This window comes from Dama dama, chromosome 23 (assembly GCF_033118175.1).
Source record: "Dama dama isolate Ldn47 chromosome 23, ASM3311817v1, whole genome shotgun sequence".
Lineage (NCBI taxonomy): Eukaryota > Metazoa > Chordata > Mammalia > Artiodactyla > Cervidae > Dama > Dama dama.
Window position 1 is genome coordinate 67,089,628 of NC_083703.1, and position 27,655 is coordinate 67,117,282.

The 27,655-nt window shown below is 50.6% G+C and overlaps 1 protein-coding gene across 1 annotated transcript in view; it reads right to left on the reverse strand.

Annotated features, from left to right (window-relative positions):
- Positions 1 to 16,743, reverse strand: part of TGM2 (transglutaminase 2) — a 34,090-nt gene extending 17,347 nt beyond the window's left edge. Inside the window, exons 1-5 of the mRNA XM_061127263.1 lie at positions 16,617 to 16,743; positions 12,303 to 12,482; positions 7,191 to 7,433; positions 2,229 to 2,347; positions 527 to 655 (exon numbers count right to left, since the gene is read on the reverse strand). Of these exons, the coding sequence (XP_060983246.1) occupies positions 527 to 655; positions 2,229 to 2,347; positions 7,191 to 7,433; positions 12,303 to 12,482; positions 16,617 to 16,626 (681 nt within the window). The 5' untranslated portion in view covers positions 16,627 to 16,743. The remainder of the gene's footprint in view (positions 1 to 526; positions 656 to 2,228; positions 2,348 to 7,190; positions 7,434 to 12,302; positions 12,483 to 16,616) is intronic.
- Positions 16,744 to 27,655: the final 10,912 nt, after the last annotated feature.

Here is a 27,655-nt window from a genome sequence, read left to right on the forward strand (position 1 = left end):
CTCAAATCTGCCAGTCGTCCCTCCTCGGGGAACCTGTGTACCAAGCAGTCCTCTCTGCGAGGGACACTCTTCTCCTCCCAGTTACATCAGCTCAAGAATCATCACTTAGGGAAGTCCCCCAGTCCTCCACTGGGGTTGCGCCCTGCGGTCAGACACTGTCACACGTCTGGCCCCTTTGAAAGCTCTTTGCAACATGACTGGGCATTCACATGATTCTGTGGTTAACTCCCGTCTTCTCCCACACTCCCTAGAACGGAAGCTCTAGGAAGTGAGAGACCATTCATGTCTTGCACCTGCTTTTCCCCAATGCCTGGGACATGGGTAGCACTTGATAAATACTTGCTGGGTGAGTGAATGAATGAATTGCTTTGCAGGACCACACGGCCTTACCCTCATTTGTGTACATCTTGTCTGTCCAAATACAAGGTCTCCTAGCTGAGACTCACCCACCTCCCAGGTCCCCCCGACCATGACAGCCTGGGGCCTGGTCTCCATTATCACCTGAGGCGGGCCTGCGCTCACTCACCATGGCACTCACCACCCGGCCCACATAGACCGGCCTACTGCGACGGGAACAGTCTCGGCCAGGGTTTTTCAGGAACTTGGGGTTGATGTCCAGGAGCGTCAGGCAGATGTCCAGGATCCCGTCTTCAAACTGTGTCAGAGGAAAGAAGGGGAGAATGAGGGAGCTGAGAAGTCACCTCCTCCAGGAAGCCTGCCTTGAAGTCCAGCGGCTGTGGGAGCCCCCCTGCTCTGTCTCACACATCACACCTGGGGGCTCGGGTTGCGTCTGTCATGTTGCTGCGGTGCCAGCTTTCCTGGCCCAGGAAAGGGGGATGGAATGGGACAATGAGCGTGTGAGAAAGGGGATGGGTGTGCCTGCATCCAGACTTGGCGGGGGGCGGGGGCGGGGGGGCGGTGTGTGGGGCGGGGTCCTGGGAACTTGGAGTGGAAGGAAAGCCCAGAGTCCCTGGAGCTTGACTGCCCTCAGTCATCTCAGGCCCAGCCACTGCCCTCCCTGCCCCCACAGCCAAACCTTCACTTCCCTGAAGCCTGACTCACCCCGCAGAGCTGATAAGTGTCCCTCCTCCCCCGTCCCCACACACTGCTCTGATTGGAACCAAAGTATAAATTGTAAATTTATGTAAATCTAATCTCATCACTCTTGTTTCCACTGCACCCAGAGTAAGATGGAGACTTCTCCCTGCAAGGCCCTTCATGTTTGGTGTCCCACCACATCTCAACCTCACCTCTCAGCACTCTCAGCCACACTCACTCTGACCCAGGGCTTTTTTTTTTTTTTTGCCCCAGGGCTTTTGCACATGCTGTTTGCTTCGCTCGGAATGTTCTCTCTGCCCCTCTCTCTATGACTCAGACCTCATCCATGCAGCTAAGGTGCTGTCTTTATCAAAATCTCTCCCTGTCACCATGCTTCAGACCACTTCGGTCACATTCAAAGGCTCGCCCTGCTCTCTGTGTCTGTGGCCTTGCCCCAAATCAGGCCTTATCACAGGTCTCCCTCCATGACTCAGAGCAGCCCTCCCTGGCTTGATGCATTCATTCTTCTGCTCCCTATTGCCGTCGGCCTGACATTCAGGGCTGTTCACAGCTTGAATACTGTGGACTTCTCCCACGTCATCTCCTGGGGCCCCATCTCATGCAAGTGCTCCCCAAGCTGCAGGACACTTCTTAGGCACAACGTAAAGTTGCCCACCTCGGTGCTTCTGCTCCTGCTGTTCCCTAGGCTACTACGCACCAATATGTTAAAAATGTATTTTAACGCAAATTTTTCTGGTAATTTAGACATAAAATTCGAGTTTGAGAACCACTAATTTAGACAGTGGTTTAAAGCCCCTCTCAGCACACGCCTAGCACCGAGTCAGTTGTCTCCAAGTGCCGCACATTATTTTGATATAAGGCCCTGAATGGCTCCCTTCTCCCTCCTGGAGCACCTGCCAGCCCCACAGCTCCTAAAGGCTCTCTGACTCTTTCCCACCTTGAATCTAGAGCTGCTGCTCCCACGGTGCACAGGGCCATCTTTTGCTGTGTGACCTCAGGCCTGGCCTGGGCCCTCTCTGAGCCTCCAGCCATTTCAGAGCCCTTGAATCCTTGACAGCATGGGGTGAGTGACTCTGAGACCTGCTTACACTTTCTGATTTTTGTCTCAGACCCGGGGCCCAGCTCACAGCAAGCCAGAGATGGTTAGTAGGGGCAGGGTGTGGCCCTACCTGCCCAAAATTCCAAGGTATGTTCTTGATGAACTTGGCTGAGCCCTGGTAGATGAAGCCTTGCTGGGTAAGGACGTATTCTCGCCGTTCCTCATCCGAGTCCAGGTACACGGCATCCGCTGTGGGTAAAAATGAAAAGGCCTCAACTCAGCATCCGGCAAGGCCCAGCTTCACCGCAGACGTGGCAGCCGAGGTGCCAACCCTTCAGCACCAGGGCAGCTCCCCAGAGGCCATTCCCTCTTTTAATCAGAAAAACTAATCATTAATTAATAATCTCATACCAATAAGAGAAAGTCTTATCAGTTGGTGATAACAATGGCTGTCTTTTATCCAACACTTACCACGTGTCAGGACCTGTGATAAATGTAATGACATAAGTTAACTTGTTAAACCTCCACCAAAGCCTCACGTGGAAGGCATCCTTGGAAGCCCCATTTTACAAATGGCAAAACTGAGGCTCGAGAATATTTTATGGATGGGAAAATGACACCAGCACAAGAGACAGAGGAGCACTGATGGGGGCCAGGAGTCGGGAATCCCCTAGCTCTGAGTATTTTTTGCCATATGACCCTGGGCAGGTCACTTCTGCCCCCTGACTGTGTCTCCTGAGGGTCAAATGTGATCACAGAACAGAAAGGTGCTTTGCAAGCTGAAGCCCTGAGGCGATGTGAGGAAGGAACATGATTCAGAGAAAGTGAACTCAAGGTCGCTGCAGCTCAGAGAAGCAGATCTGTCCAGCTTGGGGGTCAGGGGGCCCCTGAAGGTTGCCTTGGTGACATTGTAAGCAGAGGACTAGAGAGATGAGCGGTGCAGCAGTTGGAAAATGGACGATACTCAGTTCCCTGTGGCTGGTGACGACAGAAGAGGGCCTGAGGTGGTGGGGCCAGCTGGCAGGAGGGCAAAGCTTAGTCCACCTTTTCCAACTCCCACTCACAAGTAAAGAAATTAAGGCTGGGAAGGGGAAATCTAGAGCCATGGTATTGCTCTGATCAGTCCTAGGCATTTTTGCCTTCATGGGCTCCTTCCTCCATTAAAGAAAATTTTTTTGTAATGTATTTTTTGACTGCATTGGTATAACACTGAATCTTCCCAACCCAGGGACTGAACTCAGGTCTCCTGCATTGGCAAGAAGATTCTTTGTCTTCTGAGCCACCAGGGAAGCCCAAATATATTAATACTATATATTAAAACATATTCTCTGGCCTGAACCTTTGTTTTCTTGGTCTTCCGATTTTAAAAGAAAAGAACACATTTTCATGGGTCTCTAAGAGTATGGTGGGCCCAGGCAGCGTGCCTACTGAAATCGGCCTGGGGAAACGTGTTCAGTGCCTGAGGAAGGGGTTGCCTGGCCCCTCAGAGCCCTGGGCCCCCCTACAGCAACAGGCAGGCTGTCCCCGCCGGCACCGCTTGGAGAAAAACAAATGAGAAAGTGGCCTAGCATCTTATGCATCCTGCCAGGAGGCTCGGGCAACTGCGCAATGAGCACCAGTCTTCAGATAAATGAGCTATGTGGCTGTAAATCAGCTGGTGGCGTGGGAGAAAGAATCTGAGAGAAAGAAAAGCCCATGATATTTCCCCATCCAGTGGGAGGGTCAGCACATGTTGAACTGTCCCCACCGCAGCCCAGGAGGTTGGGACTATGATGTCCCCACTCAGGTCTCTGGCTGGTAAAGACGGAGGTCTTGGGGATGCCCACTTGGGACCCTGACCATGCTGGCACTCAGGGACCGGAGGCCCCCAGGTCATGGGCAGATGCTGCCCTCTCCCCCAAGAGGGGGAGCAGGTTCCTCCCTTAGCGCCCCCCACCCCCACTGAGCCCAACTTCCTATCTCCACATTTCCAGCTCCCCGCCCTGGGATGTTGGTCCCTTTAGTCATTGTGGTGCTTGGCTGGCTGCCACCCCATCCCTCCGGGCAGGGAAGAGGCAAGGCCACAGGGAGGGGTCATCCCCCGGATCCTCACTGCTCATTCCTTGAACTCCAAAACCCCACGGTGATGGGGTTGGGGAGGGGCAATGCCAAGTTCCTGCCCCAGAGGCAGGGTCGCCGACTACCTGTAAGTTCACACTGATTAAAATCAAAATGAGTGGACAGTGGGACCAGTAAGTCCACTTCTGTCCTGAGAATCCATTCGGTGTGGCCACAGGGCATGTGAGCAAGGAAACTCCTCCCTGTGATAAGCCAGGGGGAACCAACTCATGTCGGTGGATGGGAGCCAGATGGCAAGGCCCGGGGCACTCGCAGCTCTTAAAAACGATGAACAGTGACTTTCCTGCTGGTGCAGTGGCTAAGACTCCAATGCACTTCCAATGCAAGGGACCCAGGTTCGATCCCTGTTTGGGGAACAAGATCCTACATGTCTTGACTAAGAGTTTGCGTGCCCCAACTTAAGATTCTGCACGCCACGACAAAGACTGAAGATCCTGCAATCCCACCACTTAATAAAGCCAAATAAATAAACAAAACAAAAATGAAACAGCAAGAGATGAGCAGATGTATGCAAACTGATGTCGAAAGAGCCTCAAGACGGTAGAGGGAGAAAAAAGAAATCCCAAGTTGTAGGTTGATGTATGCGGTGGGATTCTTTAATGTTTAAGCCAGGGAAATCAATAAAGCAATGATGTCTTCTACAACATGATCAATATAATTAACACTGCTGTATGTTACATATGAACGTTCTTAAGAGAATAACTCCTGAGTTCTTACCACAAGGAAAATGTTTTTTACTTAAGTTTTGTATGTATATCAGATGATAGATGTTCACTAAACTTATTGTGATAATCATTTCACAATGCAAGTAAGTCAAATCATTATGCCGTACACCTTAAGCTTATACAGTGCTGTAGGTCAATTATATCTCAATAAAACTGGAAGAAAAAAAAAATGCAGCAATGTCTTCAGACACATACACTTGAATCTAAGGAGATAAGCCCTCCAGAGACAGCTAATAATGGTGTTTCCTAAGGAGGGGAGTGAAGGGTGGGAGGCTATCTCTCTGTAGTGCTTGAAGCTTTTATAAAGAGGGTGTTCTCATATCTTACTGTTATAATTAAAAATAAAAGCCAGGGCTTCCCTGGTGGCTCAATGGTAAAGAATCCACCTGCCAATGCAGGAGACGGGGGTTTGATCCCTGATCCAGTACAATTCCACATGCCAGGGAGCAACTAAGCCCATGTGCCACAACTACTGAGCCCGTGCTCTAGAGCCCAGGAACCACAACTACTGAAGCCAGCGAGCCTAGAGCCTGTGCTCCACAATGAGAGAAACCACCTCAGTGAAAAGCCCACGCACTGCAACTATGAATAGAAAGTAGCCCCCATTCACCACAACTAGAGAAAAGCCTGTGCAACAAGGAAGACCCAGCAGAGCCAAAATGAAATGGAAAAAAAAAAAAAGAATAGCCAAAGTATATAAAAGAGAAAATAAAAAATCTTTCTGTTCAAAGAAAATGCCCCCAAATGGAGAAGAAAAATAAATAAATAGAGCAGTGGCCCAGTGGGAGGCTGGAGGTCTGGTCTGGCCCAGTAGGAGGCCAGAATTTCTGCTCTGGGGCTGGGCTTCGAGGAGGGAAGTCCATCACCAGGCTGGGCCTGCCCACACGGCCCCTCTCTCTGCCTGGCCAGGTATGAGCAGCAGTAGCAGTGTTAGTCGCTCAGTCGTGTCCGACTCTTTGCGACCCCATGGACTCTGCGACCCCCTCCTCTTTCCTGCCCGAGACAGACTCAGCTCTTTTCCTGATTCTCTGGTTTTGTCCGGCATCGGCCAACTTACTCGAAGGAGCTGCCAAAAGCCACTTATCTCTAAGCCTCAGTTTCCTGTCTATAAAACGAGGATGCTAATCTCTGCCCCTGAGGGTTGTTGAGCAATCATTAAAAGAATGTATAAAGCGGCCTCCCTGGTGGCTCAGTGGTAAAGGTCCCGGAAAATCCCACCTGCCATGAGACGACTAAGCCTGTGCACTGCAACTCCCGAGCCTGCATTCCATAGAGTCCGAGAGCTGCAACTCTGGGGCCCCCGTGCTGCAGTGAAGCAACTACTGAAGCCCGCACACCTAGAACCTGTGCTTCAAGCCACTGCAATGAGAAGGCACCCCAACAAAGGGTGGCCCCTGCTCACTGCAACTAGAGAAACTAGCCTCACAGCAACAAGGACCCAGCACAGCCAAAAATAAATAAAGATATATTTTTAAAACAGAAATCAAAAGAGAAGTTTGAAAAAAAATGGTGATAGTGATAATTTACTTTAAAAAAAAAGAGTGTATAAGGAGCACTTAGGTGGCCAAACTGCTCCTGCCCACCTCTTCTGGGTACCCCATCCCTCCATCTCCCTGCTTCCCTTCCCCAAGCCAGTCTGGTGAGATTTAAAACAGAGTCCCACCAGGTATGAGGCCATGGCCCTGGGCCTCCGCTGGACAGTCCTTTCCTGAATGGGGTTTCCGAACCCAGGCCACCTCCAGGCCCAGCTCAACTGCCAGGGCCTCAGACACAAGGTGGGATACCTTTGTAGCTGAGCACTGTGCTTAGTTGCTTGGTTGTGTCTGACTCTTTGCAACCCCATGACTGTAACCCATCAGGTTCCTCTGTCTGTGGAATTTTCCAGGCAAGAATACTGGAGTGGGTTGCCATGTCCTCCTCCAGGGGATCTTCCCAACCCATGGATCGAACCCAGGTCTCCTGCATTGCAGGTGGATTCTTTACCCTCTGAGCTACCAGGGAAGCCCTGGTCACTGTGTAGACTGGGGCAGGTCATTTTGCTTCTGTGAGCCTGTCCCCACCTCTGTAAATGGGAATAATGAGAGTTCTAACATCATGAAGTCTTGGGAGGCTAGAGCCTCACTCAGTCCACCTGGATGTCTCTGCTGCCCCATCTTCTGCCCACCACATCTCCGCCACCAAATGGTTCCCATGGGTGGGTCCAGCTCTGCCCATCTCCCCATCCTGCCCGTGGATAGAGTGTAGCTCACCTGGACACCAGCTGTTGAAGAGCAGGGTGAACTGACCCAGCATGAAACTGGAGCCCTGGTAGCCGGTGGAGGCCTCTAAGCTGAGGTTGTAGTGGCCAATGGGGGCATTGGCCGGAGTGGTGAGATGCAGCGATAGGGTGCTGTCTTGCTGGTCCACCGCCACCGCCGCCCAGGCCCCCTCCTCCACAGCATCAGACAGCCTGAAGAGGGCCTTGGTCCCGGCCTCCTCGCTGGGGTCTGGGCCTGCAGAAGGAGAAAGCATGGGGCCATGAGCTGGGGATGGTGAGGGAGGGTGAGCACCAAGCCTGGAAGGGGCAGAGTGCATGCCTAAGGGGTGCCCTGGGCCTGGCTGTGAGGCCCAGAAGGAACTTGGAGGAGTGGTTTCATCTCTCTGAGCCTTGGCTTCTTCATCTGGGGATTGGACTCCAAAACATACAGGCTGGTTTTGTGGGAATGCATGAAAAGTGGCAGGCACACAGCACGTCCTCAGTCTCCTGGGAGAGGGGACAGCGTGGCCTGGGACAGGGTCACAGTGACACTGTTCTGGACTGGCGTGACTTTGAGCAAGAATATCCTCCTCCCTGGGCTCAGTTTGCCCATCTGTAAAATGGACGGGAGTGAGGCAAGGTACTCCCCAACGGTCCTCCATTAGCACTTAAATCCTTTACCTGCTGGCATCCTGCTTTCTCTTTCAGAAAAAGAAGCCCAGACTCTGAGTAAAATGGGACCTTGGTCCTCTGAAGTGGCCAGTAGGGCCTCTCTGAGAGCCTGCTTGCTCCTGGCTAGCAGAGGGTGCTGGCCATTGTAGATCCAGGTGTCTGTCTCCCCAAGGCCCCCTCCACCTCTTGGCCTCTGTATCTCCACAGGCAACTCTGAAGAGCCAGAACCATCCCTCACCTCCCTACAGCCTCTGACACTTCACCAAGTGCCCTTGGCACTTCCCGCTTCCCCTGAGACCGCCTGTACAGGTGGAAAAACTGAGGCTCAGAGAGAAGGGCTCTTCCAAGAATGTTCCAGGGGTCTGTGGCGAAGTCAGCATTTGGGCCCAGGTCTCCAGGCCCTGGGCTCCCCACGTTGTCTCTCACCCCCCTAGTTAGGAGGGCATAGGGTCTCAGGTCTCGGTGTGGTGAGCGCCTGCCTCCAAATTGCTCTTTTTCGGGGGGGAGGGCAGGGCCCAGATTTTGCAGGCAGGTCTGAGTCATAGGGAGGGCGAGGGGGGCTGGTCACCCTTTCTGGACTTGGGTGGTGGACAGAAGAAACAGAACTTTCTCTGCCTGGTTGGGCGGCTGCCCGGGAGGGTTTCTGTTTATTCTTCCATCTCCCTCCCTGCCACTCTGCCCATCCACTGCTGACAGTACGGGGGCCTGCTCAGTAAGGGGCTACCTGCCAGCCCCGCCCACACCCGGGCCCAAATTTAACTATGAACTAACAGGCATGATGTTGGCCTCTGGGGCCCTGAGTGCCAAGAGCCAGCTGTAAGCCTTTAAACACTCCCTGTCTTCCAGAGTTAGCATTTAGGGGAGGAATCGGGCAGCACCAGGGCCCAAGAACCAGCCTGATTCTGGTTCCCCCACTGAGACCTACAGTGCTGTGTGACCTGGGCTAAGTCATGAGACCTCTCTGATCTGCAATTTTCTCAACAAAGACGAACACAGGCTTAGACTACATTCCTGGAAAGGTTTGATTCCAGGTCTGAAACTGACTCTGTGACCTTGGACAAGCTATTTAGCCTCTCTGTGCCCCAGTTTCCTCATCTATAAAATGGGGTCAATTGCAGTACCTCCTCATAAGGTCATCATGAGGCTTAAAGAAGCTGAGGCTTGTAAAGCACATTACAAGGTGCCTGGCACGCAGTAATCGCTCATAAGTAATAGTTAATTATTTATTACTGTCACTACTACCTTCTAAATGCTGTTTAGAGGAATCGGTAAGAGTTCATAGAAAGCATTTAAAGCAGTAACAAGCACATAGTAATTATGCAGTAAACATGAGCTATCCTCAACGTCATCCAACAAGACCATTACAAATCAGAGTTCTCATGCCAAATAACAGATTTTGAGACTGGAGTGGAATGTAGTAATTGCCTGGTTCAATTGCATCACTTCACAGATATGGAAACTGCGGCTGAGAGTGATAAAGCTGGGGTGACCATACATCCTAGTTTTCCCAGGATAGTCCCATTTTGTGCCTATTGTTGTTGTTTAGTTGGTAAGTCTTTTGTAACCCCATGGACTATAGCCCACCAGGCTCCTCTGTCCATGGGATTTCCCAGGCAAGAATACTGGAGTGGGTTGCCATTTGCTTCTCCAGGGAATCTTCCTGACCCAGGGATTGAACCCGCATCTCCTGAGTTGCAGGCAGACTCTTTATCACTGAGTCACCAGGGAAACCCTTTCATGCCTGTGGTCCCAGCATAATTCTTTTATTCATAATCTTTTCATTCTCAGAAGAGACTCTGTTGGGATGATCAATGTTCTGGTTTCCACAGTAACAGGGTGGGCTGGGTCCCATAGTCACTGTCACCACTGACACACCGCCCTTGGGGACCAGCCAGGAAACACTTGCTCTGTGTCTTGTGGCAGCCTTGTACACACACACACACACACCTCTTTCTTTTGAGGGGTCTTGGGGGATGGGATGAGGATGGGCTGTCCCCCAACCCCACCACTGTTCACGTAAGCTGGCTTAGAAAATTCCTTAGCTGCAGTTCCATGCAGTATTCTTTGTGGAGCCAGAGGCTCCACAGAGATCCCACTGGGCATAAATGACCCTGGAGACCTGAGGGGTCCTGGCCTCTATCCTGACCACAGCAGTGAGGGGCTGGGTGGGGTGTATGAGGGGAAGCTTCCAGAGTCAAGCCTGCTATTAGACTCATAAGGGTTCTTTTCACTGTTCCAGGCTGCCCTCACTGTCACCCCTCCACCCTCAAACCCTGGCCTCCCCTGGGCGGAAGTAGAGCTTCAGTCCTTAACAGGGATGGGGCTTGTCTGCTGTGGTCTGTACCCCATAACAAGCCTGTCCGGCCTTGAAGTGTCAGGGTGAGACACACAGCATCTGGGCATGGGTGGCATCAGGCCACACACTCCATTTGCTGGGTGACCTTCACCAGCTCTCTCCCCTCTCTGGGCCTCAGTTTCCCTAAAGAGGTAGGAGAAGCGGATCACAGGCTAGAATGTCCTAACACCAAAGCAGGGTGCCTGGGCCAGGCTTGGCCAGAGGCTGACCCAAACAAGGCCTTGAGGCGGGAAGCCTGACTTCCTGGCATTGTCCCTCAGCTTCTTCAGCCCATGGGAGGGTCTTGGTAGCTCAGACAGGGAAGTCAAGAGCACCCAGAGATACAGTGCCTTCTATGGCTGCCCCGGGGGCTGCGCAAGTTAGCAGGGCAGGTTGGTGACGGCTTGAGATAAGTTGGCAGAGACCAGAGAACAGAGATTAGTTGCTGGGGTAAGAAGGTCAGCTGCCTGCCTCCTGTTGTGGTCCCAACCCTGAACTAGGGGCCTCATTACCTAGCACCGCTGCCTAGACAAATGGAAAAGAAGGAAGAAGAAATCAGACACCTTGAGAGTGAAAGAAGGGGAAAAAAGGTGGGAAATTCCCATACCAGCAGTTCAACGACCATCTATTTCACAGACGAATAAATCAAGGCCGGCAGGCCCTTGTGGTGAACAAGTAGATGTCTCTGCTCTCAGATCACAGCAACAAAAAGCCTCAACTCTGGGGTCAGGGTTTGAATCCTGCTGTGTGACCTAGGCAAGTAAATTGACCTTTCTGAGCCCCAGTGTTCCCATCTGTAAAATGGGGGCTAGTTATGCATTCAGAACAGAAGGATTCTGGATAAGTATACTTACAGCACAGATGTGATTCTCCCCAGCCCAAGCCTAACTCTTCTCAGGACACCACCCCCAGCCCTTAAGTTCCATAGATTTGGGCTTCCACTTTACAGAAGGGGAAATTGAGGCTCGGAAGATAAGAAACTTGCCAGAGGGCCCTCAGGTCTATGGAATGAACCCCAAGGCTGCTGGGTGTGAGTGTGTGTGGGGGATGCCCCTGGTTAGTAGGTGTGTCCCTGCCAGAAGGGAAAGGGGAGGGAGGAAAGGGATGGAGGGGATATCCGTAACGGGTCTGCAGGCACTGTGATAAGCTTTATCAAACGGCTTCCCAGGTAATACAAGCCTCAGCCTGCTTGCTCTCTGGCCTCAGAGACCACAGAAAGAGCTACAGCTGGCCTTTCCCACCCTCGGGCCAGAGTCCCAGCCAGGTGGCCCCTCGCTGACCTCAAGGGAGTAGCTCCCACCAGAAGCCAAACCCAGTGGCATTTAAGGTCACTTTCTGCGTATGGCAAACAAAGATGACTGGGTATTGGGTATCTGCGGGTGGGGTTGCTGGGGCCTCAAAGTCCCTTCACCCATCACTAGAGTCCCTGGAGCAAGATCAATAACTGCTGTGAACGTTTGTAGGGCACTCCCTCATGTCAGGCTCTTTTTACCCAAGGACTTTCTATTAGGAGTGCTTAAGCTCAGAGAGGCTAAGTAATTTGCCCAAGGTCACACAGCGGGTAGGCAGTCTGGTCCACACCAGAATCCAAGTCTGTGAGTCTGAGGCAGCCTCCTGATGCTTAGAGATAGAACTATAGGAACACAAAACTGCCCATTCAGAGAGCTAGAGAAAGCTGGGTTCTCTCCACCACCCAGATTCCCTTTGGGTCCGATCCCAGAGGCCTGGTCAGGTTGTGTGGGTTTGGAGAAGAAGCTGTTGATAATTGGAAAATTGTTTGGAGTTGGGAAAAGGCAGGCAAGATCTCGATGGACCTGTGTGCTAGCAAACGCCGCCCCCACCCCCAACCCTGGTGATAACAGGTCGTCAGGAAGCCAGGCACCCAGAATCACAGACTTGTCTATAAGGCTGAGTGGTGTGGGATGACATCTCTCCACTCTCTGGGCCTCAGTTCTCTCATCTGTAAAATGGGGTAGTGACTGCTGGGAATTTCTCAGGGGAATTCCTGCGAATTTCTCAGGAATTTCTTCCCAGGAGAAGGAATGGTGTCACATTTCCCATGGTCTGTCAGGGGATAATGAAATCACAGAACGGGGAGGGGTGGAGGGTAGTACTCACCAGTCACAGCACAGAAGGTGAGGCTGTCCACGCTGGCCTCATAGTTTCGGCCCTCGAAGTGCAGAGTCAGCCAGAAGGGCTGGCCCCGCCGCACCACCAGCCTCTCCCTGCACAGGTCGGCTGTGTGGTGGTCACGGCCATTGGCCTCCAGCTCCAGGTCACATCTCTCCAGGACCAGCTCTGCGGAGACAGTGAGGGGCTTGAGCCAAGGTTCCACCTCACAGCCAGCTGTGTGCCCCAGGCTCCCTGGACACGGGGTGTTCAGGGCCCTCCCAACCCTCAATTGCCCTGTCATGCAGAAGTTAATCGGGCCTAAATGTCCACAACTCTTTTTTTTTTTTTTTGGCCATGCTGCACCACTTGTGGGACCTTAGTTCCCTGACCCGGGATCAAACCCAGGTCTGCTGCAGTGGAAGCTCAGAGTTCTAACTACTGGACCACCAGGGAAGTCCTCCCCAACTCTTAATCACACATTGTGCACACTGGGGCAAGTGGGGAAGGCTCTGCCACCCCCTGGCCGTGGCCCTCAGGCGACTCAGCTCTTCTGGGCCTCACTTTTCCCATCTGAGTCCACAGTGGGGGACAGTAGGACCCAGGGTGGCTGTGAGCTGTTTAGCCCAGTGCCTGGCACATAGTAACATACCTCCTAGACACGGGCTAGTCTTTTGTGACTGGAGGGTTCTTTTGGTAAAAAGTGGGGTGGTATTTGGTATTGGTTAGTTCTACTTTGCCTTTTAGGTTTAATTTTTAATTTCCAGGAAATACAGAGGGCTGAGGAACTCATTCAACTTAGGACCAGGACAGGCATGCAAGCTCAGTCACTTCAGTCGTGTCCAACTCTTTGCAATCCTATGGACTGCAAGGCTCCTTCGTCCATGCAATTCGCCAGGTAAGAATACTAGAGTGGGTTGCCATGCCGTCCTCCAGAGGATCTTCCCATCCCAGGGATTGAACCTGCATCTCCTACATTGCAGGTGGATTGTTTACCTACTGAACCACTTGGGAAGTCCCAGGACCCACACTTGATCAACAAAAATTCATACTCTGGGAAACTACAAGCAAAGTATTTGGTTTCTTTAACCAATAAATTGCAAAAAAGAAAGAAATAAAGAAAAAAGACAAGAAAAAAAAAGTTGAAGGGATAACCTATAGACTAAAAGAAACCTAAGGCACATTATAACCCACTGTGCTGGATGTGCCTTACCTGGATTTTGAATTTAAAAACTATTTATTACACGCAATTGGAAATTTGAACACTGATAGAAAATGGTGATGTTAAGGAATTTTTAATTTGTCCATGTCTAAATATGAGTCCTTATTCATTGGAGAGAAATATTGAAATATTTACAGATGAATGATGTGATGTATGGGAAGTGAAGTGAAAGTGAAAGTCGCTCAGTTGTGTTCGACTCTTTGCGACCCCATGGACTGTAGTCCATGGAATTCTCCAGGGCAAAATACTGGAGTGGGTAGCCTTTCCCTTCTTCAGGGGATCTTCCCAACCAGGGATCGAACCCAGGTCTCCCACAATGCAGGCAGATTTTTTACCAGCTGAGCCACAAGGGAAGCCCAATGTATGGGATTTGCTTTCAAATAATGGAAGAGGGGGTGATGAGGGACAGGAAGCAGCAGTAGCTATAAGCTGGTGGTGGTTGAAACTGGGTGATGAGAACATAGGCATTTATTACACTATTCTCTCTACTTTTATATGTGCTCAATATTCTCTATAATAAATTTGTTTTTTTAATGACAGGAGTTTGAGAGTCTTCCAGACCTGGGTTTCAGTTTGGTTGTACTGCTGTGTGATCCTCGGCAGGTGTCTCTCCCTCTCTCTGCCTCCTTTTCTGAAGCTTCAAGGACTTAGCCCAGGGCAAAAGTTTGATGTTTGCAAGTTCTCTTTGTAATTTCTGAAGGAGTTGAAGACCAAAGTAGGGATGGGGTGACAGGCCAGTGAGGGGCTAAGGAAAACACAAGTCTCATAACCTTGGCAAGCTCAATCTGACACAATCAAGGTCAAGATTAGAGGGACAGTAGGGTGGGAGGAGTGGGCAAGGCAGGACTCCCAGAGCTATGGGGCCCTTAAGAGTAAGTGCTCCCACTGAGGCCCAGAGGCAGGGACTGGCCAAAGTCACCCGGCAGGTGAGTCCTGCCATGGTGTCATCCACACAGTTCTCCTCCCTCCTGCCACTGAACATCCTCTAAACGAGGTGCAAACAAATTGCCCAGTGACTGCCAAGGACTTTGACATGGGCTATCTCCACTTAAACTCACAACTGCCCACTTCAGTTCAGTTCAGTCGCTCAGTCGTGTCTGACTCTTTGCAACCCCATGGACTGCAACATGCCAGGCTTCCCTGTCCATCACCAACTCCCAGAGTTTACTCAAACTCATGTCCATTGAGTCGGTGATGCCATCCAACCATCTCATCCTCTGTCGTCCCCTTCTCCTCCCGCCTTCAATCTTTCCAGCATCAGGGTCTTTTCCAATGAGTCGGTTCTTTGCATCAGACACAGTTACTATCACTATCTTCACTTTGTAGGGACATTATGTGGCCCCAGGTCTCATGGCAAGGGCAAGACCAAGCTTGAGGATTTGAATCCAGAATCCAGGGCTGTAGAGTCTGGAGACCGGCTGGGTAACCACCTCACTCACAGCTCAGGATCTCTTGTCCACCCCCCGCCGCACACATCCTGCACTGTTTCACACCTGGGTGGAAGGTGAGGCCCCTGTAATCTCAGCAGGACGTGATCTCAGCAGGAGAGACCTCCACTAGCCACAAGGAAGAACTTCCTGATGGCCTCCTGAGGTGAATTCAAGAAGGAATACTGCAACTCCAGAGAGCTGATGCAGCAAAGAGGCTCAGGGTGCTGAGTCCAGCAGCATTAGTGCAGGCACGTCCGCCATTGTAGAGATCTCGCCTCTGAAATTTATTGTCCCCATGGGAGACGGTCAGATCCTGGTTTGGGGCAAATGGGGAGCTGTCTCACGCTATTGTGTGAAGGATTCCCAGAAATTATGCCCAGCTCTGCTGCTGCTAAGTCGCCCAGCTCTAGAGGTACAGAAACACCAGGATCATAGGATTTCTGTACCGAAAAAGGACCTGAGGTCTTCCAGGCCACTGGGACCCTGGTAGGAAGTGGCCCACTCTGGCAATGGGGCAGGGGGCTCATCATAACTGGCCACTCCAGGTCCTCCAGCCCTACTGAGCCCCACTCTTGGGGACAGGGATGGGAAACTGCATGGGACACAAGTGGCCACCTCGCTGGCTTTCAGGTACGTGTGTTGGGAAACTGGGTCCCAGAGAGGGGCAAAGGTGGCCTGAGAACGCACAGCCGGCCAGGCACGTCCATGGTTCCTCCCACTCATTCCCCCTTCATCTGCCCCCTGTGCCCTTCCAATGTCCCCTCTGCCCAACCTCTTTCCTGGGGGCTGCGGTGGTGCCAAGGCCACTTCCAAATGGACTTGACCCAAGAGCCAGGGCGCTGAGTACAGCAGCATTAGGGCAGGCGCGTCCCCCATTGTAGAAATCTTGCCTCTGAAATGGTAGTCCTGCCCATGTGTGTGTCGGTCTGTCTGTCTGTCTGTCTGTGTCTGCGTGTGTGGAGGGGGGACAGGTAGGAAATGAATTGAGCCCCTTCTCCACTCCTCTCTTCACAGATGTACCAGTGGCTGGTGTTACTGTCCGTGTTTTACAGGATGGGAAACCGAGACTCAACCAGTGGCCAAGGGCAGGGGATGCAGAGGTTGGAGGCAGGGAGGGACATGCGAGAGCAAGCCTGCTTTCAGGCCTCTCCTCCACTGGATGCAAGACGCTCCTCTCCACCCGCTGCGACCAAGAAGACAGCCAGGCTTGGCTTACACACCATGAGGGACTAACCAAAGCTCAGTCCCCGAGGCCAGGCCAGCACCCTCTGCACGGCTTCATGCCCAGCTCACAGCAGGGAGCCAGGCTTCACTAACGGACTGAGGACAACGATGGTCCTGAGGACAATGGTCCGTGAACAAGGTACCTTACAGTTTATAACACGCCTCCGTGGTCCATTGCCTCATCTGATCCAGGGAGGCATGGGTTAATGAATATGCCCTGGGGATGGAGAAACTGAGGTCCCAAGCAGAGCCAGAACTGGGGGCCGGGCACCTCTCATCCAGCCCAGCCTTCCTGTGTGTGCTCCAATCGGGGGCTTAGGGCTTGAGTCCAGCCGGGTCCTGACCTCCCACTGCACCGGTGGGACCACCGAGACTAGGGAGAGATGGCTGGCCCCCTGGACCCCGGGGCCCCTGCGCGGCGGCGGCACCCCTGACTCTGATACTCACCCTCGGCCATGGTCAGGTGGCGGCTGCGCTCCTCAGACTGGGGGCAGGACACTCCAAGTGCAGACCACTGGCAGCAGGCAATGCAGAGGCTGGGAGCGAAGTGAACTTATAGCCCGCTTAGGGGCGGGCTGGGGGCGGGGCCGCGCGGGGAGGCGGGGCCTGGCGAGGCCGGCTTTGCCCGGCCTGGGCCCACGCGCTTTCCACCAGCCGGCAGGGGCGCCCCCGAAGGCAGGAGCCCAGGCAGGAAGTGAGAGGGTTGGACAAGAGCGCCCTCTGGGGAGGCCGCCAGGGCGCAGGGCGGGGACAACAGCCACAGGCGGCACAGGCCGGGACACTCAGACACACCTGGATACGCAGAGTCAGATCTTGGGTGACAGAGACACACAGAGAGAGAAACACAGCCACACAGGTACAGACACACTGTTGCATCAGGACACACAGGCCTACCTGGACACACAGACATGGACCCACAGTCAGGTCAGACTCAGAATCAAGAAGACACACACATCCTCAGATACAGACCTAGGGATGTGGACACACAGACAGAGAAAGATACAGCTGATGAACCTGGACACACACACCTGGAATCAGAGACATACCTGTACGTAGACACAACCAGACACACCTGGACAGGTACCCAGTGAGAACCAAACAGAAATAAGCAGGTGTCCGGAGGCGCCCAGCTCCCAGACACACACGGACAACACACTGTCAGAGGTGGACACAAAATCCGATTGGGGTACCTAGAGATGCACAAAGGTGTAGATCCTGGCTGTGGGACACACACACAGACACGGCCTCATGTACAGACATGCAGACACACCCGCAAAGACAGACATACCACACCTGTCTCTGTAGCAAAACCCAGACATCCCTCTAGCTCATCTGTTCCTCTGTCCCATCTAATTATCCATCCATCTAATCACTCATCCATCCACTTATCCATCCATCGATCCATCCATCATCCATTTACCCCTCCCCCTCTCACTTCCACTGATGATGCTCCTTGCAGGCCCACCCTGTGCCAGAATGAGACAAAGCCAATATCCCAGGGACTCAACCTCTGCCCTCTCACTCCTAGCATCTGGGGGTAGGAGGCATCACCCAGTCTCCTCCCTCTGAGCCTCCTGCCTTCTATGCTTTTTATCCACCTTGAGTCCTGAGCAGGAACGGTCTCTGGGGAAACAGGAGCCTGTGAGCCTCCCCCAGCCCTTCTTCCTGAATGGAACTTCCTGTAAGTTCCATATCTATTGATGGATTGGGGCTTACAAAATTGGCCCCAGTTTCCATTCCTGTGTGACACAGGGAATAAACCTGTGTTGTTTCAGTAGATGTTTGTCCCTGAGTCAAATGGACCCTGCCTGGGATCTTAGTGAACAAACACAACGATTTGGGGCCCTGCCGACCCATAAAATAGTCCCATGGGTGAGCCTTGTAATTGCCCCATTTTATAGGTTGTTGTGGGAAGTGTCCCCTGCAGCTGATGAGAGCTCTGAGGAGGAAGAGGCACAAGTGAATATCAGTCAAGAAGCCAGGGTCTGAGATCCCACTATGGAGCCACGGGCAGGAATTTGGGGTCTCCAGGTATTTTAGGTTTCCTCCTTTGCAAAATGGGGGCAAGAATTCCCCCCTCTCAGGCCTGGCATGAGACTCAACCAAAATGAGTAAGGTTGGGCAACTATTACCCGGTGAGCACTAGATAAATGGGATGTCTGAGTTTTGGAGCAAAAATGCCATGTATCCCAGAACTTGGCCCTGAGGGACAGGGACCCCAAAGAGAGACAGCAGGCCTGAGGACAGTCGGGCTCTGCAGAAGGAAGGCTGTAGGTTAAGTGTTTCTATAAGAGCCAGGCTTGCCCCAAAGAAATGCATGAATTTTGCCTTTGTTCATTCTTTTCCATTTGAAAATGACACGTTCTTCTCCACATGGTACTCATCTTTCTTTATTGTCCCCACTTGGGAGCTCCCTGGAGGGCAGGAATGGACTGGAATCTTATTAGGATGCCCATCATGTTGTTCCTGGGGCCTGGCTTGGGGCTTGGCACAGGCCCAGATCTGTTCCTGACCCAGACAGCCACCTCCTCTTCTTTCCTCTCCACGATTCTGTAGAACTGTGACTACCTACGTGATGCAGGACCTTGAGCAATCCCAGGACAGTTGGGGTCAGAAGTGACTTCTGAGAAGTGGTAAATAAAGACCAGAATCCAGACTGGGCCCAAAGACCTGAATTCCAGGCTTATTGACCAGGGGGCCTTTGCCTTATTCTGGGACTCCATTTTTGCATCTGTTCAGAAGGCCTGGGAGATGTTGCCTTGTCTTATCTCATTGGGCAAGTAAAAAATTCAAAAGCCTTTTACTGAGGGGGAAACTGAGGTCCAGGGAGCATAGTTATGGGCTCAAGGTCCCCAGACAGTGCAGGAAGGGGTCCTTCATCATCCCTTGCAGGGGAAGTGCAGGGCAGGGCACAGTTGACGTCATCTTGACTGTATGATCTTGGGTAAATTACTAGAAATTATCTCCAAGCCTCAACTTCCTCATCTCTGAAATGGGTATAATAAGAGTCACCATTTTTGGGAATTAAAGATAGCATCTGTGCAACGGGAGGCACATAGTAAGTGATCAGTATCACCTAAAACTTTTCTATGATGATGTCATCAAGAGTCAGGACTCTGGGACTTCCCTGATTGGTCCAGTGGTTGAGAATCTGCCTGCAGGGCACAGGGGTTTTATCTTCCCTGATCTGGGAAGATCCCACATGTTGAGAAGCAGCTAAGCCTGTGCACCGCAACTGCTGAACCCACACGTAGAGTCCATGTTCTGCAACAAAGAAGCCAGTGCAGTGAGCCTGCACCCCTCAGTGAAGAGTAGCCTCTGCACCCCTTAGCTAGAGAAAGCCCACGCCCAACAACCAGTGCTGTCAAAAATGAATAAAATAGAGTTAGGATTCCCCTTTCCCCACAAAAGGAAGATTCTGAAGTGTGTAGGTGAAGCAGGTTGCAAACAATGTAGACTATTTGGTGAGGGTTACTTAGAAGAACTTCCAGTTCCCAGGGTCACTGACTGAGGCCTGTATTCCCCCTTTCGAGGGGTCAGTCCTTCATTCCATAAGGATTTCCAGGTCTCGAGGTGGAGACAAAGGTGAATTTTTAGAACTTCAGAATAACCCATTACCAGCCAGATGTCTCACTTAAAATTACAATATGATTTTTGTCCTTTATTAAATGAGGAAATGGGGACTCAGAAAGGTGAAGTGACTTGCCTGAGATCATAGTCAGTAAGTGGGTATGTGAAACCTGGGCTTGGTTCAAAAGCCTCTGCTGGCTTTTCCAGGGTTCAGAGGTCAGTCCTATCCCACCCCTCCACCCTCCATTCCCACCCACCTAGGAGTGTGGCCTCAGGGGCCTGGGTCATGTTTAGTCTTAAAGCTCTTGACAAGTGAGACCTCTAAGGGCTGAGGTCCATGATTGTGACCCATGGTGTCTGGTGTATCATAGATGTTCAATAAATGTCTATGGCATGGGGGTGGGAATGGGGGTGGGTGGTGTGGGGATGAATCAGAGTAAAAGGAAGAAGGAAAGGAAGGGAAGAAATTAAGGTTCAGAGAGATTGAGGAGATTGCCTGAGGTCACACAGCTCAGTCGGGATCCCAAGCCCTGGCTGAATCAGCTCTTCCCTAAAGACAAGGGACCCCTAGACCAGAGATCCTCTTGGCTGGCTGAGTTCGGAGTGGAGGGAGGGCTGGGCAGTGGTGGGTGGGACCGCGATAGGACATGGTCTCAGCTTTTCTACCAGCTGGTGACTAATGACGGATGAGCAGCGTCTAGCTTAAAGACCAGAGCGGGCAGGGCCAGACTCCCTTGAGGTGGGAGGGGCTAAGGTAGGGACATCAGGACAGGGGCCTTGGGGAAAATGTCAGGGGGAAGGCATGACCTTTTAGGCCCTTTGAGAGGGAGTGGGTGGGTGGCCTCTCTAAGGCGGAAGTTGGTTGTCCCAGGCCGTGGGGAGCAGAGAGCCGGACACCCGACTGGGGAGGGCCCTCCCAATGTGTCCATTTTGCAGATGGAAAAACTGCCTTAGCCATGATATCCTCAGCTCCACCCTTACAATGTGTCCCCCACTCCCCAAAGTCCCTGGCCCCCAGCACAGGGTCTTGGCCCCAACTCTGCCACTTAAGCTCTGGAGACCGTGGACCCTTTAGTTTATTTCTCTGAAACTGCAGTTTCTGTGAAGGCAGGAATTACCACCAAGACCTCAGGGGGCTGATGTGAGGATGGGAGGAGGTTGGAGCCAAGGAGAGCCTTCTGAGAAGTGATCTGAGCTTGTCCAACTCCTGCCGAAAAGTCGAGGCCCTATAGGTCTGGCCCATCTTAGCCTCCAGTCGCACCTCCCACATTTGCACCCTCCAGCCCCACCAGAACCCCCCAAATGCACCCTGAAGTTATCTACTTCCAGGCCTGGACTCAGGTTGCCGTCCTGATGCCGTCCTCTTTACCTGTCAGTTTCACCAGGCTTTCTATGCTCCCAAGCAGGATTTCCTTCCTTCACGCCCAGCACCCACAGGGCACAGCTATAGTCTGCCTTGTATAAGGACCCATGTGTGTGTGTCTGTCTACCACCGCCCACCAGATTCCTGGTGATTGCTCAGTAGATGTTTGTTGAATGAACAAATGATCTGCCGCAGAGAGAGACAGAGAAGGGGGAGCAGGGGGGCGTTGTTCAAGCCTGGGGCAGGCTCTGACGGTTAGCTTAGAGCCTTGGTTGGCAGGACCTGTGGTGCTGGCTGCCTGGGGCAAGGACATAATTCTGGGGCATCTTTCAGTTCCTGCTGCCTCCACCAGAGACAAGAGGTCTGGGCCCAACTTACTCTCCAATTGTATTTCCTACGATCCTAGGAGCAGACAGATCCACTGCTGAGCCTCAGAGAGTGCAGATGACTTCCTCAAGATCACACAGTAAGTTAGGGCCGGGGCAGGGTAGGACCTCCAAACCCTATAGAACAATAAGTCTTGGCCTGTACCTCTCCTCTCAATTTTGAAAAGGCAGAAAGTTGCTTTTATTTAACTTGGCAATTGGACATCAGTTGAAACCAAGAATGGGGTGAAACTTGAGACTTGCGTGATAGAATCAGGGTGAGTTGGTGTGGCAGGGGCTGACACAGGGTCCAAGAGTGCCAGGCTCCAGCCCTCTCTCCCTCCCTTTATTGGCTGTGTGACCTCAAGTCTTAATCTTCAATAAAATGGGACAACCCCTCCCCTCCCCCGCCACAGCCTGTTGGACTCAGTGGAGGCTCAAAGTAGCGACAGCCCCTCCCAAGGAGAGTAAGCCGATCCTATTATTGTTACCATTATGTGGTTGCAGTTCTTAACTCTGCAGACACCCCAGGGAACAGAGGGTTTTAGGATTTTTGGAGAGTGGAGCCCTGTTCATTTAAGGCAGCAAGACTTGCTTTACTTGTGGGAAAACCCACTTCAGACCCTTACTCACAACCCGTGATCACTTAATTGGCATACAGTCCTAACAAAGATGTAACACTCTTACTGTGCCGCAGCCCCTAAAGGTTAGACGCTGAGCCGTCAGGACTGGGGAGAAGAAACACTAGGGGTGGGAAGTGCTAAGGGAAAGGGAGGCATTGGAAAAGCTGCACAGGTAGACGAGAGAGCTCTGACGTTGGTAAGGTCTGGGGGCATCTGGAACTGGGTTAATGGTCCAGCTGATGGCAGTGGGGCCATCAGCATCGGTCATGACAGTGACCCAGAGGCAGCCTACGAGTAAAAGGGACTTTGTGATCTGCCCATTGAGCCTTTGACACACTTTTCACTCCCTCCCTGCTTCTTTTCACAGCACTGACGTCCAGCTAGAAGGACACAAATGTGGGAGCTCCACAGACCTAGGTTCAAAGCCAGTTCTGCCAGTTATTGGGTTGGCAAAAAAAAAAAAATTCGTTCAGGTTTTCTATAAGATATTATGGGAAAACTCGAAGAAATTTTTGGCCAAACCAATATTTTCCTGTGTGATCTTGGCTAAGTCATAGCACTTCCAAGCCCTAGTTTCCTCATCTGTAAAATGGGTATGATAATAATCATGCCTACTTCTTCTTAGGCTTTCTGTGAGGATTAACACCAGGCCTGGTAGAGAATAAACACTCAGAAATGGGTGACTGATTATTTGACAATTAAGAAAATAAAGTAGTGATGTGTCTACAACATGGGTGAACTTCCAAACCATCATGCTCAGGGAAAGAAGTCAATCACAGATGTCTACATAGAGTATGATTCCATTTATATGAGATGTACAGGACAGACAAGTCCATAGAAAGGGAAAGTGGGAGAGTAGTTGTCAGGGACTAAAGGGAGGAGTGGGGAATGGAGAGTGTATAATAATGGGTATGGGGTTTCTTGTGGGAGGGGGGTGAAGGATATGTTCTAGAATTAGATTGTGGTGATGGTTGCACAAATATGTGATTATACTAAAAACCGTTGAATTGAACATTATAAGTGGATGAATTTTCTGGGGAGTAAATTATGTCTCAACAACATGGTTTTTTTAATATGGCAGTAAACAGACTTCCCTGGTGGTCTAGTGGCTAAGGCTCCACATTCCCAATGCAGGGGGCCCAGGGTTTGATCCCTGGTTGGGGAACTAGATCTCACATGCTGCAATTATGATCCAGTGCAGCCAAATAAATAAAATGGCAGTGGATTGAAAAAAAAAAACATAAAGTAAGAATAAAACTCTGGAAGCCTTTGCAAATATTGCCCCATTTTCAAATTAAACCTAACAGAAGTACTTGCACTTGTGCCCAAAGGGCCTGTACAGGGAGGGTCTTTATAGCATTATTTGTTATGGTGAAAACTGGCCACAACCTAAGTGCCCAGCAAAAGGGGATGGATAAATAAGCCATGCTTAGGAATATTATACAACAATTAAAAACCGGAAGAGGCAGTCCTCTGTGTATGGACATGAAAACAATTCCAAGTCACAACGTTGAGCAAAGAAAGCAAATTGCAGGACATTACCTAGGATGTGATTCCACAAGACTATTCATTTCCTATGAAAATAATAAGTAAATATATATAAAATATGTAAACAGAAGTACACAGAAGAAGGTTTGGAAAATTTCTCTCCAAATTGCTGACGGTGATGGGAGGAGTATTAGGACCATAATTACGGGGCGGTAGTGGTGATTACAGGCTTCCCAGGTGGCTCAGTGGCAAAGAATCTGCCTGCAGTGCAGGAGATGACAGTTTGATCCCTGGGTCAGGAAGATCCCTTGGATAAGGAAATGGCAACCCACTCTAGTATTCTTGCCTGGAAAATCCCATGGGCAGAAGGGCCTGGTGGGCTACAGTCTAATTGATTCGCAAAAGAATCAAATACGACTTAGTGACTAAACAACAAGAAGTGGTGATTAAAGGTGATTTCAGTATTCCCTGGAAGGTGATAACATTTTTAAGTGGAAAAGTATTTTTATGTTTCACTTTGGTAATTAAAGATTAACTTTTCAAGAGGAAAAGAATAACCTGTTTACATTTAGAATTGAGTTTTTATAAAGATGGAAATACTCCAAAAGAAATTCTAGTAGGTAGAAAAAAATACCGACTGAGAAAAAAAAAAAAGAAATTTGCCAAAAAAAAAAAAAAAACCCACAATCAGCCCATTGGGAAAAAAAACAACTTTTGCCAATACTGGCACAATCTTACAAAACCAAACCCACAAGCACAGCACATGAGTAAAGAAGAAATACACAAATGTTCTCACATCTGAAATTCGGAATTTTGAAAAGGGTACACTGAGTTTCTGTTTACTTCCCAATCCTATTTATGCCTTGAAATGCTTCTGGAGCATTTAATCCCAGTGAAATCTAAGAAAGTGCTTGAAAAATCCTTTCCTGTGTTAAAAGGAGGGTCAGAGAGGTGAAGTGACTTGCCCAAGGTCACCCAGCTCAGAAGGGGCAGAGCAAGTGCTCCAAAGTTCATATTTGGAATCCATATGGCTGGAACTTCATGCCAGAGGAGTTCAGCCTTGGTGTGGCAGCCTGGCTAAGCCACCATGCCCATTTGGGGCTGCAGAGGTCTGGGAGATAAACCACTGGATTCTGTAGCATTACCCTGCTTCTCCCCCACTTAGACTGAGTCATTGGTTGTGTCTGCCTGACACACCCCATTCAGTCAATAAGAGTCAAACACTTTCTTTCATGGAAATAAATGACTCTCTAGGGCAGAGGCTGAGGTTGTCTGGCTAAATTGAACACTTGTGTGGCTTGAACTAACCACTTGTTTCTCCTGCCTGCTTGATGAGCCACTCAAGTGATTGTCTGAACCCAGTGCTTGTAGGTCTGAAGCAGCCCTTAGCTTGACCCAGTCAGTCTGAAACCCAACTTTCATATCTGAGGGCAGTCTGCCAGCACCACGTCCCATCGTCACAGAAGATGGAAGCTTTGGCCACGTTCCTACAAAGACAGCTCAGTGTCTAGGATAATAAACCCCTAGGCTATAGGCCTCTGCAGTTGGAGCCTTCTCGATAGATACAGCTTGTTTGCTTCTGGGGAAACTCCCCTTTTCTACTGGCTTGATGGGGCTGTCGATCAAATGGCCCTGCCCAACTCTAGTTAAGCGGGGGCCTGGGACCAAAACTCAGCCAATCAGAAACTCTTCTGGGACTTGGCATCTTCCAACTCTGATACAAGTTCTAAATGATGGTTAAAGTTCACTGGTTCATTCCTGAAACTACTTCACGTTTTGTCTTTTCTGAAGCTCGGCTTTTTAGCTTTTGTTTGACTTTTTAAAGTCAGATGTATTGAGTTGCAATTTATACACGCATTCCATTTCACCTTTTTGAGTATACAGTTCAATGAACTGACAAACATGTACTGTCCTGTTACTATATCACAATCGTGATTTAGAACGTCTCCAACAGCCTCCAGATTTCCCTCCTGCCCTTTTCCTGGCAATTCTCTCCCCACTTCTTCTGTGCCTGGCAACCGCTAACTGATTACTGTTCCTATTTTTTGTCTTTTCTGGATGTCATGTAAGTGAAATCAGACAATAGATACCCTTTTGAGTCTGGCTTCTCTCATTTAACACAGTGCATTTGAGATTCATCCAATTGTTGCAAGTGCCGGCTGTTCTTCCCTTTGTGTTGCTGAGTAGTAAGGATTCCATTGAATGAATACATCACGGTTTATTTCTACGTTAACCAGTTGAAGGACATTTGAGTTGCTCTCAGTGATTGTGGATAGATCTGCTGTAAATACAGAGCTACAGTTCTTTGTGTGGACATATATTTTCACTTCTTTTGTGTCAATACCTGTAAGCCATCCCCATGTCCTTCCAATTGATTTTGGGGGGGGGGGGGGTGTAAACCGTTAAGCTGCCCTGAATCTGTGTCTGAATATTCATATAACCAAAGACTGTAACGGACATTTCTCTTATTAAATTCTCCAAATGACTCTAAGGGGTTTAGGGATTATTGTCCTCATTTTACTGGGGAAATCGAGGCTCAGAGAGCCTAAATAACCTGTGCTGCACCACAGAGCAAGGATTCGAATCCAATTCAAAGTCCTAAAGGGAGTCACAGCTGCCTTTCTAAATCCCTGGTCACCTTGGTGGGAGAACAGCTTCATAATGAGGGTTCTAACTCATATTGATTGGCTGACAGTTGGTAGAATAAATGCTTCACCCCTTTACTCCGACCTTAGTTTGCCCACTGGAGAAAGGACAAGATTGGACCAACAATGAATTTCTGATGCTCTAGATTCCCTGGTTTCAACACGTTGTGACTATTAATAAGATAGAGCTGTCTGATAAACCATTCCTGGGAAATGGAGCTGGTGGGCGGGGAGCCCAGCACACCCCCCACACACAGCAGCCCCCACAGATGGCTTCCTGAGCTTGCACCCTGCCTGGCTGACCCCCAGCAGAGCAATTTGCACTCTCTGCTTTCCTGGCCTGAGGAAAAAAAATACCCCTGTCACATTGGATTAACATCACCCCTCTCACTGAGAATCTTCTCCTGGGTGCAGCCCCCTCTCTTTGTCAATATTTTCAGAATGTTCAGATTTCTAAACAAGACCTGACAGTTTGAGGGTTTTTTTTTTTTTTTTAAAGAATAAAATGAATCACCTTGAACATGGTCTGGAGGTTCAAATGAGATTAACCCTGTCCTTTCCCAAGTGGCAGTTGGGCTTTTGGCCTTGCTGGGGGATGGAGAGCTGAGAAGAGGGAAGAGGGTGATGCCTCGACCCACCTTCTTCCCAGATCCTCATCCTCCCTGGGTGGTACCCAGCCCTGTCCAGAAACCCAGAGGCAGAGTGATGGAGGGCTTCCAGGTGCAACAGCCACATGCTGTTAGCTGGGAGCATGCCTGGTGAGCTCAAGGGGTGGCAGGGAGGCCAGCGTAGTGGGAGCAGAGTGAGCAGGAAGGGAACAGAAGTGGTGGATGGAAAGCACAGGTCCACACACAAGTCATGCATGTAACTTCATGTTACATGTAACTTCACCTCAATTTTCTCACCCAAATAATGGGAGAGTGAGAGTTCAGCCTCCCAGACTTGAGAATAAATGCGCTATTGTATGGGCACAGAGGTAGCCACACAAACTTTGACTGTTTTAATGACTTGTTTTTAAGGGCTTCAAGTGCCATCTGTTCCTGCAGGTCAGCTCTGGGGTGTGGGTGAGAGGGGGATACTAGCATCTTGTGCACCCACTGTGTGCCGGCCTTGTAGGGAGAAGCCTTATGCATGTACTTGCTCTTCATTGGTTTGTTTGCAGCCCCATCTGGCCCTACAAAGACCCTAAGTTGTCATTCTCTTCCATAATTCTCTGTCTGCATGATTGAATGGCTCCATCCCCCCAACTGCCATATGAGAAGGGTGAGGTTCTGAGAGCGCAGCAAGGTTCCCTGAGCACCCGCGGTCACTGGGTGGACATTCCAGAGCTGGGACGGACCCTGGGCCTGTTGGGTGGCTTCACACTTGGTCTGCCCCTTCCCTGTGGATCTCAGCTCCATCTTCTGATGCATCCCCCCAGCTGAACACAGGG